The sequence below is a fragment of the Bos javanicus genome, chromosome 18 (genome assembly GCF_032452875.1).
Source record: "Bos javanicus breed banteng chromosome 18, ARS-OSU_banteng_1.0, whole genome shotgun sequence".
Lineage (NCBI taxonomy): Eukaryota > Metazoa > Chordata > Mammalia > Artiodactyla > Bovidae > Bos > Bos javanicus.
In genome coordinates this window covers 22,646,920-22,665,511 of record NC_083885.1, presented here as the reverse complement: position 1 = coordinate 22,665,511, position 18,592 = coordinate 22,646,920, and the positions used below count along the sequence as shown (strand labels likewise).

The 18,592-nt window shown below is 45.8% G+C and overlaps 1 protein-coding gene across 3 annotated transcripts in view; it reads right to left on the bottom strand.

The window, feature by feature from the left end:
* Nucleotides 1-1,582: 1,582 nt before the first annotated feature.
* The window catches only part of FTO (FTO alpha-ketoglutarate dependent dioxygenase), a 423,456-nt gene continuing 406,446 nt past the window's right edge, over nucleotides 1,583-18,592 (bottom strand). For all 3 annotated transcript variants that reach the window (XM_061387217.1, XM_061387216.1, XM_061387215.1), the window contains one exon: nucleotides 1,583-3,968. In XM_061387217.1, the coding sequence (XP_061243201.1) occupies nucleotides 3,815-3,968 (154 nt within the window). In that variant the 3' untranslated portion in view covers nucleotides 1,583-3,814. The remainder of the gene's footprint in view (nucleotides 3,969-18,592) is intronic.

The following is an 18,592-nucleotide window of genomic DNA, read 5'->3' as shown; positions in this document are numbered from 1 at the left end:
CACACCTCGGTTTGGTTAGTGATGGATTTGGAAGCTTATTACTAAAATTGTGTCACAAGCCATGCCATGACCACCCCCTCCTTCTCTCTAGTGAACTCCCCTGAGCAGAGGCTGCCTGTGAAAGAGGGGGGGCGGAGTGGACACAAAGTTGTGGGTGCTGCTGGAAGTGAAGCAACAGGAGGATGGGGTGCCACCTCATGCTCTTGGAGGAGCTGGCAGGACATCTTCTCCACCTGGCCCTAGGAATAGGGAAATTCCTGGTTAGAAAGCCGTGCCTTCAGACTGAGACCCTTCGGAATCCAGAGAGCAACCAGGCAATGATCTGGAAGCGTGAGACTTTCACACCAATGACCCCCACCCTCCTGCATAGAGCCTTCCGTGTTTCTTGGGCACTTGAGAATCACATTCAAACGCTGGTCCCGCCTCCGCCCTACCTGCATCTCCTTCCCTCCTTAGCCTTCTTTGCTTCAGCCATCGTGGTCCTTTCTCTTCCTTGATCTTCCCACTGTAAGCACCTTCCAGCCTCAGGGCCTTTGTACCTGCTGTTCCCTTTCCTGGGAAGCTCTTCCCTCATCACCCCCTTTCCTGGACTTCCTAAGCCAAGTCATCCTTCCTCAGTCCCCAGCTATGCTCTGTCCCCTTGCCTTATGGGTTTCCATCCTGGTATTGAAAATGATTGGAAACCATCGTGTTGTTTATTTGCAGGCTGACTTTCCCCACTATAGAGTTAAGTTCCTACTGGGGTTACCACATCCCCCACTCCTGCATGGGGGTCAGTATACGGGAGCCCTTGGAAGGCAGGGACCTCCTTGGATGTCCAGGGTTCACCACGCCCCTGAGGTGCAGTAGGTGGTCAAGAAACATCTGTGGGAGGGAAAGTCAGTAGCATCTTAGCAGAAAGGGACCTATCTCTTCAGATAACTTTCTGATGATAGCTGGGACCAGGGGATGGGGAAACAGGTAGCAGTGACGACTGCTGACTAAAGGTGGAACCAGGGCAAAGCTTCCTCCCTGCCCCCACTACCCACATGGCCCATGTCCCCAGAAAAGTCCTTCAGTAGTTCACGGGGGAGGAGCAGGAACTGAGTTGATTGTCAGCTTAGTGTCCCCAGCCACCCCTTTTTTTAATCATCTCTTGCCCTTCCCCCTTCTACCTGTCTGAAACCTACCCTACCCCTCTCCGAGAGCAAGCGTAGGTAATCCTCAAACACACTGGGCTCAAGCTCATTGAAAGCCACCACTTCTTCTGAGAAAACATGATCTCACCTTTTGGATTCACTCCTGGAAGTGCTTTGGAGAAGGCAATGGCAACTCACTCCAGTACTCTTGCCTGGAGAATCCCAGGGACGGAGGAGCCTGGTGGGCTGCCGTCTATGGGGTCGCACGGAGTCGGACACGACTGAAGCGACTTAGCAGCAGCTGGAAGTAGTTTCTCCAACACTGGCTGTTTCCCCACCTGAAAGACCCTGAGCACACTCTTCACTTGCTACCCCACCGCCCCGCCCCGCCCCGCCCCCGCCGGGCCCAGGAAGCATGCTCACCTGCCCCTGTGAGAGGAGAAACAGAGCAGGCACTCTCTCGGTTTCTTATCTCATCCTTTCAATATTTTTATTGTTTATGCGTGTTTTATGATGTACATGGCATATTAGTACAAGCAGTCCACAACAATAGCTGGATAGTAATACACACATATGGGGGTAAGCACGCAACGTTATTATTTATTTCTACTCTACGGGTGCAAGCAAGCAGGTGCTGACGTGAAGGGGTAAAGATGGTCAGATTCACAATAAATGGTAACTGGGAGCGACGGCGGCCATGGAGGGTTCAGGCCTCACCTAAGAGGATGCTACCTAGCTCTCTGCCATGTCAGGATGGAGGCTGCTGGGTGCTCTGAATTTTAAAGAGGACGCACACAACTTTATGTTATATGAAATCTTCCATTTTTAAATACTGGCTCCTCATGAACTATGACAAGGAACAAACATTCTGGGGGGTGAAATAAAACAGGAGGCGATATGGTCCCGAGGCTGCCCTGCACACCCTGCCTCCATGATTTCATTTCATCTTTCCCGCAACCGTAAGAGGGAGCACTTCATCTTTTACTGATGAGGAGACTGAGGCTTAAGGGCATCAGGGAACTCATCTAAGATTTGAGAGTCTCAAGATGGTGAAACCCCATCCGCCTTGTGTGATGTGATCTCTCTGAGGTTAACTCTGTAGAAATGAGCCCAAACCTTGAACCGGTGAGATTCTGATGGCGGGAGAGTTTAGTTCTCAGGGTACCTCTGAATGGGTGAAAAAGCTCCTCGGCTTCCCGAATACTGCAGATGACAAGAGAAAGCGACAGACTGGGGAGAGGGGCTGACTAGTCTTGTGATTTCTGGGGCCACCATAGGGTGAAAGCCAGGCCCGAAAGCGAGAGGTGGGTTCATGGCATCATGAGACAAACTGGCACCAAGATTGAGGAAGGGAGGGGAAGATGCCTACAGCAGGTCAGCTTACTGATATATAATATTTTACTAATATTTGCTGCGTGTTTAACTACGTACCAGAGATGGTTCTAAATCTGTAACTAGATTATTCATTTCATCTTCACCTTGGGAATCGATGTGCCTGTAGTATCCCCATTATACAGATGAGGAAACCGAGGCACAGTCACATGTCAAAGATCACAAGCCAGTGGGCATTTGCATCTAGGCACTCGAAAACCAAAGCCCAAGTTCTAACCTCTTTCTCATCTCTCTGGTGCTCCTGCATCATCAGGATGGGGCACTAGGGTTCTTCAAGCCTCAATTCTAGCCATTATGTGTGAATGGGGGAATTAAAGGAAAACAAATATGTAGTGTGTTGGTTAAATCCAAGAAGCAATGTAAATAGAGTTTTGTCTCTTTCATTAGATCAGGGGAACTTCCTAAAGACAAGATGTCAGTTTTATTTTAATCTTCAACACTGCTCTCTTCCTGTGTGCAGAGTATAGGGCTCACAACCTTGGCTGCCTTAGAGAAGGGAAAGAGGCTACTTTCCAACAAGGCATTGCTCTTCTCATTTATTTTGCAGGTGGGGAGAGCAGCTACAGAGAACTTGAAGACTGACTCTCTTGCTCTCAAACTTTTGACAGAAGTATCGTCTAGGAGGGCTTTCTACAAAGATGAAAACGTTCTGTGTCCAATACAGTAGTCTCTAGCCACACCTGGGCTACTAAGCACTTGAAATGTGGCTCGTGCAACTGAAGAACTGAATTTTTAATTACAATTAAAATGGAATTTAAATGGTAGAAGCCCCATCTACCTAGTGGCTACCATATTGGACCACAGAGACTCTGAAGGATGTGTTGAGAAAATGGGCTAAACGTCTCTAAATTCGATCTTCTCCTCCATGACTGGAGAGATCCCCTGTAGGGACTCTGCAAAGGCTTGGGAAAGAGCAAAGTAGGTTAGGTTCTGCCAAAGGCCAGGTTCACCCTGGTCACTCCCCAGGCCTCAGGAGTGGAATAGCTTGCATTAAAAATCCAAGTGGGGAATAGTTTTTTTTTTTTTTTTTTGGGGGGGGTATTATATTTTTGGGGTATTTTTAATTTAATACCAAATCACTATAACACTGTGTCATTTTCAAACATTTTAATCTTCATGGGTTCCACTCCCTAATTGTTCCCAACTGGAAACAATCTCCAAGGCCATTCTCTATCATCTCAACAGTTTCTACAATCTCAAGGCCAAGTCTACCCCATACCGCCCTTGCCTAAGCCCACGACAGGGTTGGAGAAGAGGAACTGAAAATAGCCTTTCCTCCTCCACCTGAGGACTGCGCTCTGCCTCTAGGGCCTGGTTTCCAGAAGCAGACCTCTGAGTTCAGAAACGATCTCTGTGAGATCAAATGGCAGAGGCATCGAAGGATCACCCTTTTCCCAGTACGGCCGGCATTCTGGCTTCTGATCAGCGGGTAAAGTTCGGGCAATTCGAGACTGGCACCTGGAAAAGTAAGAATAGGCAGTTAATTCCCGGGAAGAAAGGACTGCAAGACCCATACTCAGGCAACCTGGGGCAACCTTGGCAATCCACTGTGATGGTGGTGATGAGGAGGAAGGAAAAATGAGTTTGGGAGGCAGAAAGCAGGTGTGTTTTTAAGAAGGAAGAACTGTTCTTGATGAGGCTGGAACTTCTTTATTTCAATTCCCAGATTTGTATTCTCTCTCAAGAGCTTTGTAGAAGCCAATCATGGGGGGGAAATTCAGTTACTCTGCCTTTAAAATGGTGAATTATTTTTTCATTATCTCGACTGTTATTTAAAGTATGTGATTAAACCATTATCAGATTTAAATGTTTGTGGGATTTCCATGTATTACTAGATTACTGGGAAAGATTAAATTGAATTTATTGCATTAAAACATCCAAGAATAGATTAAACAATATTACAGACTGGGATTGACTTCGGAGATCCTGGAGATTTACAAGTGTCCCAGCTTGCTGTGCTTGGAAAAAGGCACTCCAAGGAGAGACCGATTTATAAGGATATATGCAAATAGAGGTTAATAATCATTTCCACTGATGAATAGGTGGGGAAAACTTCCACAAAATTAAATTAAGAGGCTAGCAAGAGTGACTCCCTAAGGAAAACACTTAAATCACGGTTTTTATTAAATGGATTATTCATCAATAGTAGAGAAATTAATTATCATATGCAACTAAATTATAGCCTCGGAGGAAAAAAGTTGGGGCCACATTGTCACACCTTGGCAGGCAGCTACCTCTCCAAGAGACCAGCTTACTGGAAATTGATCTGGGAAAACTCGGTGGCTTTGGCTTTATGTATCCGAGAAATGAGGATCAGAGAGAAGAAAACACAGATTGCAATAAGAAACGAACAATTTCTCTGTTCTCTTGGAGTACGTGGCGGGGACAGTGCGTGCCCCCAAAAAGAATTACTCTTGAGTACATCTGGGAGAGTTGCCTGGTCCTCTCCCATGCCACCCCCACCTTCTCGGCCTTACCCTCTAAATCAATTAAAAAAGTGGCCCTACCCATCCATCATGTGCCTTCCGTGTAGGACTAACTATGAAGAGATCAAAGAATGGAACATCCCGACCCTATTTCCAAGCCTTGATGGTTGAGAAGGCTCCTAACTAAAAGACATCTTCTCCTCTGGGGAATTATTAATGGTGAGGGGATCCCCATGGGAAAACATACTTCAACTTTACACCTATTTTCTCGGGTGGTTAATTGCTCCACCGGCATTCTGTGCACTCAATCCGTCGTACATTACACATAACATTCCAATATATCTTCGGCTCTCCGCATCGGGCCCTGATAATAGCGTCTGTTAACATGCACTAAGTACTATTATGTAGCACATCACTTCATAAATAATAAGATTAGCTGACCTCAGGGCCCCAAGAAGAGTAATGTGTTTAAATGTTCTCATTATTTATTTAAAACAAGAATTAAAGCAACAGAAGCTGCTTTTGACAATCCTCTTAGCATAAATATTAAACTGTTTGCACTGATAAGCCCACACAGCACCGAAGAACAGAGGCTGTTCTACAGACTACTTAATAATAATAGGTGTTTGAGACGCTGCCGCTCACTTCAGTTCCAGAGATATAGTCTCTAAATCACATGAAAGGGATGGGGGAGAAATTAATATTCAAGGGAAGCTGCGACTAATTACAAAGGAACTCTGCGAAGCTTTTTAAATTGCGCTGTCTCTCGGCCTCGGAATCAGAGAGTAAGGCTCAATTTACCAGAGAGGGAGAGTTATTCCAAATTGAGCACTTCCATCTCACGGCAGGGAAATGATCTCTGCACACATTATCCTGGTTGGCAGATTAAAGGGCTCTGATAAGTGCTGATCCCCCTTGGCTGGTGTAAGGTTTGTCCAAAGTCAATAGAGATGCTTTTTCATCTGTCAAATGGGTTTGGCCCCCTCATTTTGAGAAAGTATTGGAAATATGAACACCTCCTGCAGACGTTTGCTGACACTGTATTGCACATGTCCAAAGCCCAGCCAGTTTTCTTCTGGGTGAAGTGGCTCTGATTTTCTACTATTGTTCTTCTGATGGAAGGGCTGACTGATGTGGGGACTACCTCCTTCTCATGCTGGCCCTGAGAGGCTAGGAGCTGTGTATACTCACTGCCTCCCTCTGGACTAGAGACAGAACCCCTTGCTGGGGCTCTTTAGGGCCTTAATCTAGATCTTTCAAGATCACTGTTTTTAAATATTCATTTATTCATTTATTTGGCTGTGTTGGGTCTTGGTTGCAGCACTCAAGATCTTCACTGCGTCATGTGGGATATTTCACTGCAGGGCAAGGACCCTCTAGTTGTGGCCACGGGCTCCAGTAGTTTAGAGTTCATTAATTTAGGGTTTAGTTGCTCCGAGGCACGTGGGATCTTAGTTCCCTGACCAGAGAACAAACCTACATCCTGTGCACTGGACCACCAGGAAGTCCCCTCAAGAGCCTTTAAAGAGCTTCCTTTCGGGACTTCCCTGGTGATCCAGTGGCTGAGACTCCACGCTCTCCATGCAGGGGACCCGAGTTCGACCCTTGGTCGGGGAACTAGATTCCACATGCCACACTAAGAGTTTGCAAGCCGCAAAACAAAAACATAACTCTTCCTTTAATGCTCAGCGCTCCTTGCCAGTTTGTCAGTGATCATGACTGGGCTCCGCAGAGGGCGTGCTGTTGAGGTCATGTATCCACCTACAAGGACAGTCAGCTCTGACTCAAATCATACCGTCTGCTTCAACACCATGCCAGATACTGGGACTGAAAAAGAAAGGCTTGAGAATGACCTGAAGGCATATTTTCTTGTACTATGCTTAGTCATTCAGTTGCGTCTGACTCTTTGTGATCCCATGGACTGTAGCCCACCAGCCTCCTCTGTCCATGGGGATTCTCCAGGCAAGAATACTGGTGAGTTGCCATGTCCTCCTCCAGGCGATCTTCCTACCCAGGGATCAAACCCACGTCTCTCCCGTTTCAGGTGGATTCTTTACCGTCTGAGCCACCAGGGAAGCCCAAGAATACTGGAGCAGGTAGCTTATCCCTTCTCCAGGGCATCTTCCTGACCTAGGAATTGAACCAGGTCTCCTGCATTGTGGGTGGATTCTTTACCAGCTGAGCTCCCAGGGAAGCCCCTGCTCAAACCACGCATTCAGTCTCCCTCCCATCCTAATTTCCTAAGACAGGGAAGCACAGTGGTGAAGGTGTCCTCTGGACACGCGGCACCGCCGCTTCCCTGGGGCCTGACATCTTGAGTATCCTAAACTCACTAAACCTCAGTTGCTCACTTGTCACATGAGAATAATGATGACAACAATGATAGTACCTTACGTATGGGCTTGTTGTGAAAGTTATAGGGATTAACACATGTGAAGTTCTTAGCACACCGCCTGGCACATTATTACTAAATACTATGGGAGGCCTGGCATGCTGTGATTCATGGGGTCGCAAAGAGTCAGACACGACTGAGCGACCGAACTGAACTGAACTGTCACTATTGTTACTTCTCCTGCCAGTAGTGAACTGGTGTCTCCAGTGACGACAGGAGATGCCAACGAGGGGGCTGCCTGTTGCTCCTCTGACCGTCCCCTCCCTTCAACGAACTGAGCGGGGTGGCCTCTGGATTGGCTCTTTGCGGGGGAAACTGGAGAGCCAGAGCAACTCTTTCTGGCTTGAATCAGATGAAGCCTGAGGCTGAATCCGAGCACAATGTGACATTCCAGGATGCCAAGGCTTATGTATGCAAGCTGCTGCAACTCTCCAGTGACAGGCTAAACTACTGAGACGCAGAAAAGACATAGCGGTTGCTCCTGAAGACCCAGAATTCTTAATAGGCACTGGCATTGGACTACTTCAGTGGCAGCTGTTTCAGGCTGACTTGGCATTTCCAGGAAACGAAGTTGGATGGTTTCTCAGCGTGCATACTCTGTGGTTCTCACAAAATCAAGGGGCCCTGAGTTCTCTTAAGCAATGATTTAGGAATCCTTACAGTGGTGGACATTGGCTGTCTGGTGTCTATTCCCATCTTTGCCACAAAGAAGATTCTAATTTTCCTATGGGGAATTTGTCCCGTCCCTATGCTTGGCCATGTGGTTTGAGTGGAATTGGTTCCATCTCTTACAGACATGACTTCCCTGGTGGCTCAGAGAGTAAAAGCGTCTGCCTACAACTCAGGAGACCCGGGTTTGATCCCTGGGTTGGGAAGATCCCCTGGAGAAGGAAATGGCAACCCGGTCCAGTACTCTTGCCCTGAAAATCCCATGGACGGAGGAGCCTGGTAGGCTACCGTCCATGGGGTCCAGAAGAGTCAGACACCACTGAGCGACTTCAGTTTCTTTTCTTACAGAGGAGAGAAGCTAAATAGTAAGAAACTCAAGCTAAACAGCAAAAAACTCAGCTCAACAGTAAGAAAGTTACAGTTTCCCCTTTCCACCTTGTACTCTCTACTCCTATCCTTAAGAAAAAAATCCTCTTTTGAATGCTTTGGATTAACAAATAAACTTAGATCTACTTAGCAAAGAAAGAAAGTGATGTCGCTCAGTTGTGTCTGACTCTTTGCGACCCCGTGGACTGTAGCCCATCAGGATCCTCCATCTGAGGGATTTTTCAGGCAAGAATACTGGAGTGGGTTGCCATTTCCTTCTCCAGGGGATCTTCCCGACCTGGGTCTCCTGCACTGCGGGCAGATTCTTTACCATCTGAGCCACCAGGGAAGCCTTGGTGGCTTTCATTTTCACTTAGAAAACCCTGCTCCTTTTATGGAGCATTGCCAGGGGAGCAGAGGAAAATGACATATACATCATCTCTCTCCCTCCGAAAATCACGTTATTTCAATTCAAAGGACTCTATAAGCCACCCTCAAAACTCCTGCTACTGAGGAAGAGTTCTCCCTGAATGACCTAGTGACGAAACAGGAAGCAGCTGAAAGGTGTCCCGTTGGCTGGTCTGTGAGCCGACTGTCCAGAGGTCCCCTCCTCGTCCCCGCCCACAGGTGTAACTCATGCAGGGCCCCACTGCTCGCTGATTTCCCCCAGGGCTACACTTCCATCTGGATCATCAGGACGGCAGCTACATTAGGGAGCACTGGTCGCCATGCTGAAATTAACCACTTTAGCTAAAGTGTGTGTTAATTATGGGTATGCAAGCAGTCAATAAAAGGTTAATGCAAGAGTCAGAGGATAAATTTCTTCCCTTATTGCATCACTTCACAGACTAAATGACTAACATTATACTTTGTGTTTTTAATCAATAGGTTTTACAGTAATGTGCTGGCCATTGATTTTAAGAAAACATGTACGGTCTTCCTCCTCATCCTTAAATTTTGCGACAAATAAAGAAGGACAGGTAACATTTCCATTAAGTATGCTTGATGAAATGACAAGATTTCGGGACAAATGGCTCCTGCTAAAAGATGGACTGGGAAAAAGCAAGCATTTAAAAAAAAAAAAAAAGAAAGAAGTACCAGAAACTAGAACTTAATGGGTTAAATATTACCAAGCACAGGCCTTGAGGAGACAACGAAAACAAACTCCTAAGAGAGAATTCTTTAATGTGAAAGAAGAGAGTAACTCCTGATAAAGTAAGTACATTGTGCATGTTGTTTGAGCATCCTGAAGAATCTTAACCCGCAGCACTGATTTCACAATAACCTGAGAGAGGAAGAGGTTGGCATTTGAACCATGTTTCACAAGAGAGCTGCCTCACGCAAGGTTAATTCAGTGGCAGGTGGGAGAGCAGGGGATGGGCAGACCTGGGACATTTGGTAGGCTACCCTTTCTACCATGTTCCATCTTTCTCATGGATTCCCATTTGGACCAAAATGGGCCCTATCCCGATTCCTTGGCTATTCCTGCCAAATTCTGGTATTCAGGAGATTCCAAACCATTTCAGGGGAACGAAAGGAGCAAAATGTTTTCGTCATGTTTCTACAAAAATAATTACAGCAAATGAACTGATAAAACTTTCTTCTCTTCATTCCAATGACTTTGAGGTTCTCAGAGCATAAGTATCTTTTGTCTATAGATGTAAAAGATACACCTTTATCTTCTGACAGAGCTTTCTTTTCTTTTGGCTGTGCTTTGTGGCATGTGGGATCTTAGTTCCCCAAACAGGAATCGAACGCATGCTCCCTGCGGTGGGAGTGTGAAGTATTTACCACTGGGCCACCAGAAAAGTCCCACTCCTTTATCTTTTAAGAGCCTAAACTACTTCTAATTATACAGTTATCCGCGGGTATAGACAGTCACCCCCAGGTATATAGAGTCATCCCCCAGTATTTTTGGGGAATTGATTCCAGAATCCCCTGCTTGGGTACCAAAATCCATGGATGCTCATATCCCTTTCAGCTGGCCCTCCGTATCCTCAGGTTATGTATCCAGATACAGAGGTCTGACTGTATATTTATTTATTAAAAATCCATGTATCAGGGAATCTTCTTAGTTCAAATCTATTCAAGGGTCAACTGTATTCCTGGGGTGACCCTGAGAAAAATTTCTTGACCTCTTAGTTTCCTCAACTGCCGTGTGAAGTCTGTGTTTCCCTGCTTCACTGGACTAGGTGAAGATAAAAATTAAACAATGTACATAAAGTCCTTTAAAATATGTAGACTACTGCACAAATGTTGAATTACACCTCCATAGTCCGTTCCAACTTCCCAGGTGGCTCAGCGGTACAGAATCTGCCTGCCAAGGAGACACAGGTTTGATCCCTGCGTTGGGAAGATCCGCTGGATAATGAAACAGCAACCCACTCCAGTATACTTGCCTGGCAAATGCCATGGACAGAGGAGCCTAGCAGGCTACAGTCCATGGGGTTGCAAAAGAGCTGGACACGACTTAGCGACTAAACAACAATAACAGCCCTTTCCAATGTGATACAAGTCCTATTTTTAAAATACAGCTCAGGCAACATTGGCTGGGAGGCCTGTAACGCTTTAAAATGTGTGGGAAAAAAATGAATAAACTATGTGTATCCAGACAATGAAACATATTGTAGCCGTTAAAAAGAAAGCATTAAAAAAAAAAAAAAGCTAGTGTGAAAGACATCACACTTTTAAAGACTAGAACAATTTAGACTCACAGCGTCATCAGAAAATAACCAAGGACTAAAAAAAGTACACTCTTCTCCAAGTCCGAGTTTTTTTCTGGAATTTTCATTCATGCTGAGGAGCTGACCGTCCTTCTGATTCACATCAAACAGAAGCCTTTTTCAGGATATTGGCCACATCAGAATATATTCATTCCCTCAAACAGTGTCAACCAGCACCAAAGTTGAAGAGGCTTCACTCAAGTAGAAAATCCTGACGTGTCACATCAAATCGATTAATACATTTAACCTGCAAAACCTAACTGCCAGGACCAGCGTGCAAAAAGTAGGAAATAACAATGTAAAGGAGTAATAATTTCTTCAGTGGCTTCTACGCTTTGGATGGAGCTCAGATCAATCCGGGACCTTGACTGCTCTCTGTTCTTAGTCTCCCCAGGCCCAGTAGAATAGAAACATCTCGCCAGGCAGAGTAATCCCAGTGTTTAAAGACAAGCAGTACTTTACGTGTGGGCTTCCTTGGTGGCTCAGTGGTAAAGAATCCGCCTGCAATGCGGAAGATGCGGGTTCAATCCTTGGGTGAGAATCCCAGGGACGGGGGAGCCTGGTGGGCTGCCATCTATGGAGTCACACAGACATGACTGAAGTGACTTAGCAGCAGCAGCAGCAGGAAGATCCCCTGGAGGAGGAAATGGCAACCCACTCCAGTATTCTTGCCTGGAGAATCCCATGGATGGAGCCTGGCGGGCTACAGTCCATGGGGTCGCGAAGAGTCAGACATGACCTAGTGAGTAAACAACAACAACTCTGATCCTATACTGTTCTCTCATTGGGAGGGGATGGGAATAACCCAAGCAAAGCCTAGCTGCTGTAAATATTAACAGCTGTTTCCCACACTTGTTTGGAACTCAAACATTACATTTTCTATGTTAACAGTGGTTCTCGTAGTTCCTAATTCTTCACCTCAACACCAGTATTACCTATAATTTCTCTGAAATATAATATTAATATATTAAGTAGCCCAGTAACCATAAATAGCAGGGTGTCAAGAGTTCCAACCTGGGATCCAAAAAGAAATTTCCTTTGACCAGGGTTTCCGGTCCACCTGGTGTATGGAACCAAGGCTTTGTCCCACTCTGGATCACTGAAAGAGCCCCTGTGACCTGGGGCAAAGGCTCCACCAAAGAAGAGCAGCACTGGGGTGAGGGATACGGTGCTCAGATAGTACCTCCAAGAGGTCAGGAGAGGAAAAGGCAAGGTCCCAAGACCTCTTGCTGGTATAAAAATCAGGGATGCTTTTTGGCAATGGAATGGCTTGCTGAGCCATTTAATAGGCCTTAAAGGCATCTCTGTTCTTTCTTTCAGGGCCCAGGAGGACAGCACATGCTCTTCCCTTCTACAGTACAATCTGCTGCCTCCTCTAGGGCTTCCTCCCAACCCACACGACTACACTGTGTAATCCTGCCATCTCCTTACCCATCTGCCCTTACGAGGTTTTTCAGAGATTCTGTTGCTATGGGAGATCCTATAAAGACTTTCTATTTCATGCTTCTGCTTCCCTGATGACATCTCCTCTCAGAACAAAGGAATAGTAATAATAGTAATAGAAACATTAAACATAGCCAGTCATATACACTGGGCTTCCCTGGTGGCTCAGATGGTAAAGAATCTGCCTGCAGTGTGGGAGATGTGGGTTCGATCCCTGGGTCGGGAAGATCGCCTGGAGAAGGGAACGGCAAAGAGTCGGACATGACTGAGCGACTAACACACACACAATCATATACACTAAGCATCAGGCACTGTGAAAAGTGAAAGTGAGAGTCACTCAGTTGTGTCCGACTCTTTGCGACCCCATGGACTCTACAGTCCATGGAATTCTCCAGGCCAGAATACTGGAGCAGATAGCCGTTCCCTTCTTCAGGGGATCTTCCCGACCCAGGGATCGAACCCACATCTCCCACACTGCAGGCAGATTCTTTACAATCTGAGCCACCAGGGAAGCCCAGACACTGTATAAGTCTTCTCATTAAATGCATGTCCTTGAACAGAAGTGGAAGTACAGAAGATTAACTAACTTGTCCAAGCTTTCACAGCTCAAGAAAGGACAGAGTTGGGATTTGGCAAAATTGTCTGATTCCTAATCTCCAGTTCTTTGTAATATTCCAAAATATAGACATCAAAAGAATAATTTTGGATCCTGGTTTTAAAAAGTTTCCTGAAGGCACCTGGCCCCAAGCTAGACTCCCTAGAGGAAGGTCCTGTTGATGTGAATTTCTGCATGTGACTCTTCAGACTTCGCCAGTCTGCAAAAACACACATCATCTTAACCTGCCACGAAGGACCACAAAAATGCTGAAGGTCATATGTGGGGCGGGGAGGGGACACAAGGGTTTCTTTGGGTCCATAGAGAACTCACATTAAATTCATCTCCATTTCAGAGGATACCAGACTTAGCATTGGTTCCTGTAGACCTGCAGCTTGGCCCCCTAAGCAGGCAACTGGTGACTTCTCAGGGTCCAGCACAGAGAACAGGCCTCCTGGACTCCTTCCCCTTACTCCAGGGACTCCGGCAGGCTCGTGGAACCACTTAATATGTGAGACTGCTTGGCCCACCACTGGGGTGTAAGCCCAGGAGGCGGAGGGTAGAAAACAATTTTATCCCCAGCTTCATTTGTCGGCTTGTCAGTTACATAATGAGAGTGATGAATGGGCTACCTTGACAGCTGAACATTTAGGAGCTGCTGACCTTTGATCTCTGGTCACATGATAGGGTCATCTGAAACTGGCATGACTTCTACCTGGCTGAGGGTAACAATATAAAGGTCAAATCGGCTGGACGATTATATGAATCAGGTCTGAGGCAGCTTGGTTAGGAGTTTTAAGAGAGGCCGGGTTGGGTTCCCCAGCACACAAAGCTATGGAACCACTGCAGAACTGTGCTCAACAAAAGATATACAATTTCAAAGCAGTCTAGAGTAACTTTCCTTGCAAGGGAATAGAATGAACTCATTATTTTTAAAGGGCAACAATGAAAACAAACACTTTGGAAGAAAATATATTCTGCCAGTGATTCTGCCATTGGGAGGGAAAGCATACAGCCCTATGACTTAATGAGTGATATTAATGCTATACCTGCAACATGGCAGAAGGTCTGATTTGATGCAATTACTGGAACAAAATCCCCACAGGGTAGTATCAAGCCCTCCTTTCAGCCATAGAATACGGTCTCTCCTCCATCCTCTGTCAGCACCGTACCCCACAAAAGGCCATGATTGACAAAAGATAACCCTTTCCAAATTTCACGACTTCCCCTGTTGCCTGAAACTTAAGTAAAGTTTGCATGGGACAGTCTCAAACTTCAGAAAGCTCCCAGAATAACTTACGATCAGAAATTCAAGACAGCTGTGATTTTCAGATGCACTGTAACATTTTTAAAAAAATGTTTCTTCTTGCAAACCTGAAGATTTTTGCTTTTTGACTATTCGGTTAAATTCCATTTACTTAGAATCAGATAATAGCCATCACAGAGATAATGAATATAGTTATGAAAATGAAAGCTAAGGGGTCAAAGCCGTTGATTTTCAGGATCTAGAAACTTCAAAACCCATGGAAGCAGCAGACATTACAGAGGAATCTGGTTTACATCAAGAGCTTATTTCCTACAAAGGATTTTTCCCTGCAAAGTCAAAGACCGACAGACAGACGGCCACTGCCACATAACCCGCTCATACTCTTGAGAGATGAGCAAAGCAAAGGACAATGGCTTACAGCATAAAAGGCCAGCTGTTCTGACTCTGGAATGCTCATTTGAGTTGTAAGCTGTGAAATAAATTTGAGTTGATGGTTCTCCCATCTGCTCACCTGTCAGTCTCTTTCCACTGGGCTGCTGTTCTTAGAAATACTTGCGAGTAACCTGCTTAATTGGTTTTTGGAGGCCGAGAAGCACCTCCCAAGTTTATTTTAACCTTATACCGAACGTGAGGCTAACTGGGCCTTTGTTCCTCTTCTCTCCTTTAAGAACATTCGTTAATAGGTCGAGAGCACTCACACAGAAAACTCGGTGGAGCCCCAAACCAACAGTGGGCAGGGGAAGGCTGTCCAAATGTGGAGTGAGAAAATGGCAGGCTGAAACAGACTGCCAATTGATGAAGGATATCCCATGGACAGGGGAGCCCGGCGGGCTAGAGTCCATGGGGTCAGAAAGTGTCGGACATGCCTGAGTGACTAACACACACACATCCCGGTCTTTTGATGAATCTATGCTCTGCACCCATTTAAGAGCTGAGTCCTGGTGCTTCCTGGTGGTCCAGTGGTTAAAGATTTGGCCTTCCAATGCAGAGGGTGCGGGTTCTATCCTTGGTTGGGGAGCTAAGATCCCACATACCTTACACCCCAAAAAATAAAATATAAGACAGGAGCAAAACAAATTCAATAAAGAATTAAAAAAAACAAAAACGGAGTCCAAGTCAAAATTCTTACAATGGTCCTTAAGTCCCTACATGACCTACCCCTTCCCCACCCCTACTCCTGGTCTCTCCTTCCATTTGTCCCATTATTCACTTTGATCCAGTCCTACTGGCTTATTTCTTCTTCCTTCAACAGGCAAAGAACACTCTCAGGTATTTAAATCTGCTGTTTCTTCAGCTTTGAAAACTCTTTCCCTAAAATATCCATGTGGCTCGTTCCCCTGTTCCTTCAGGTCATCGATTAAACATAATCCAATGACCAAGGCCTTCCTAGATTGCCCTACGGAAGACAGCACCTTCTCCCCTTCCTCCATATCCAACCCCATGCTCCCCTCTCCCCGTCTTCTTTTCCTGCCCCATTTTTTGCTCCACAACACTTGATACCGTGTGTGTATGTGTGTATGTGTGTGTGTGTGTAAGCTCTCTGAAGGCAGGAATTTCTGTTTTACTCATTGCTGTATCCTCCGAGCCTAAAGCAGAGTTTGGCACATTGTAGCTACAATAAATGGGCTTTCCCAGGCAGCTCAGTGGTAAACAATCCACCTGCTAATGCAGGAGATGCAGGAGATGCGGGTTTGATTCCTGGGTTGGGAATAGACCCTGGAGGAGGAAAGGGCAGCCACAGTAAATAGGGTTGGGACGCACAGATGATGGAAAGCAACTTGCATCGTGGGAACTTCCAAGTGTACAAAGATGAACACATCTCTGTGTGAGAGCACCCATTTTGTGATGAAGACAGTAAAAGTACAAGGCACAATCAGAGGAGGAATAATGAGAATATCTTATTACCCACGGACAAGGAGGATGAGAGGGTAGGACAAAATATTGGTCTGGAAATTCAAGACCCAGCTCTACCACTAACCTATCCTGAGACCGTGGGCAAAACCTTGACTTTCTGGCCACTGGTACTCAGATCTGTAAAATGAAGGGCTGGGTTAGACAATCCCTAAGGTTCTTCCCATCTTTAAAAAAATTGGGATTTGATATAAAAATCTATTTAACGATATTTATTTTATTTATTTATTTTTGGTGGTGGCGGGTCTTAGTTGCAGCATGCAGGACCTTCGTTGCGGCACGCGGACTTCTCTTGAATTGTAGCTCTTGGGCTCAGAAGTTGCGGCATGCGGGCTTAGCTGCCTACATGGCATGTGGGATCTTAGACTCAAACCTGTGTCCCCTGCATTGGAAGGCGGATTCTCAACCACTGGATCACCAGGGAAGTCTGCCCCTATATATAAATACTATGGTTTACCTCCACGTACCTTATCTCAAGTGACCGTCACTACTAGGATACGGTCCGGTTGGAGACTGGAGAGATATGGACGTGGAGGCCTTGCGCTAGGTCAGTCACATGGCTGTAAGTCATGTAGCTGGGACTGAAATTTAGGTGATTTGCTAGCTCAGCCTTTTTCCAGGAAACCTCACTTCTACTGGTGGAATTGGAAGTACTACCGCTTACTGTTACTCTGATTCAGAAACTATTTTTGCCAGCAAATTCTCATTCCCTCGAGGTAACACATGTGTATCACAGCCTCCACTGGACACGATTCTACTCTAGCCCAAGAACCCACGGATTCTCTAAGCTGCCATTTCAAGATTAGAGATAATAAACAGCTCCCGCCACCTACGGGTGTTTTATGACAGGAATAAAACTATACTTCAGTGGAGCTCTTCAGTAGAAGGGTAAAAAGTCCAAGCAGCTGTAGCATCAGGATTGCTATGCGAACAAGGCCCCAAACTCCAAAGACGTCAGAAATGTCCTCATCTTGAAGCCAAAGCAAACCTGCGTTTTATACCCCTAGGAACGGAATGATGTTTCTGCAGCTAATGTTTAGAAATTAAAATTGCTTTTACCCACATAGATAGCTATGCTCCCGGGTTCAGTGATCAAAAAGGAGGAAAACTCAATAAACTATAAGGTAAAGAATTCAAAAATATAGATATATACATATGCTGTTGTTTAGTCAGTCGGTCATATCTGACTGTAGCCACCAGGCTCCTCTGTCTATGGGTTTCTCCAGGCAAGTGGGTAGTCTTTCCCTTCTCCAGGGGATCTTCCCAACCCAGGGACCGAACCTAAGTCCCTACGTCTCCTGAATTGGTAGGCAGATTCTTCATCACCGAGCCACTGGGGAATCTTTACACATGTATGTATATATAACTGAATCAGTTTGCTGTACACCTAAAACTAATATAATATTGTAAATCAACTATACTTCAATTTTAAAAAAGGATGACAACTCAGTGTAGCTTACTAAATGCCTGCCTACTGACCGACTGATCAAGACAGGATTGGGGCAGAAGGGGTTTGGTTAGTGCTCTGTGTGTGTGCCTGAGTTCATTCATTCATTCAACAAACATTTACTAGGTACAAGGATCTAGTGGAGTAGGAAATGACAACCCACTCCAGTGTTCTTGCCTGGAAAATTCCATGGACAGAAGAGCCTGGTGGGCTACAGTCCATGGGGTCGCAAGAGTTGGACGTGACTGAGTGATATTCACTTCACAAGGATCTAGAGATACAGTAATGAACTAGACAAAGTTCCAGGTCTCATGGAGGTACCTATTCTACTGAAGGAAGATGGAATAAGCACATGTATTAGTTATAAGGGGCTTCCCAGGTGGCTCAGTGGTAAAGAATCTGCCTGCCAAGCAGGACACACAGGAAATGCTGGTTCAATCCCTGACTTGGGAAGATCCCCTGGAGGAGGAAATGGCAACCCACTCCAGTATTCTTGCCTGGAAAGGGCCCATTGGCAGAGGAGCCTGGAGGGCTACAGTCCATAGGGTTTCAAGGAGTCAGACCCGACTGAGCGATTCAGCAACAGCAGTATTAGTTATAAACTGCATCTAGCTGCCAGCAAGAGGGATTAGAAATTAACAGTGGCTAAAGAAGAGGGAAGCTTGTTTTTGCTTTTTCATGGAAGGTCACACGACAGCAATCCATAGACATCCAGGACTTGGGCTGCTCCATCTATCTTTTTGCTCTGCCATTCTTAGCTGATGGCTGCCATCTTTGAGCTCACCTTAAGGTCCAGGTGCCTAGCCACTGTATCTGGTATCCCAAGCAGGAGCAGGAAGGCGA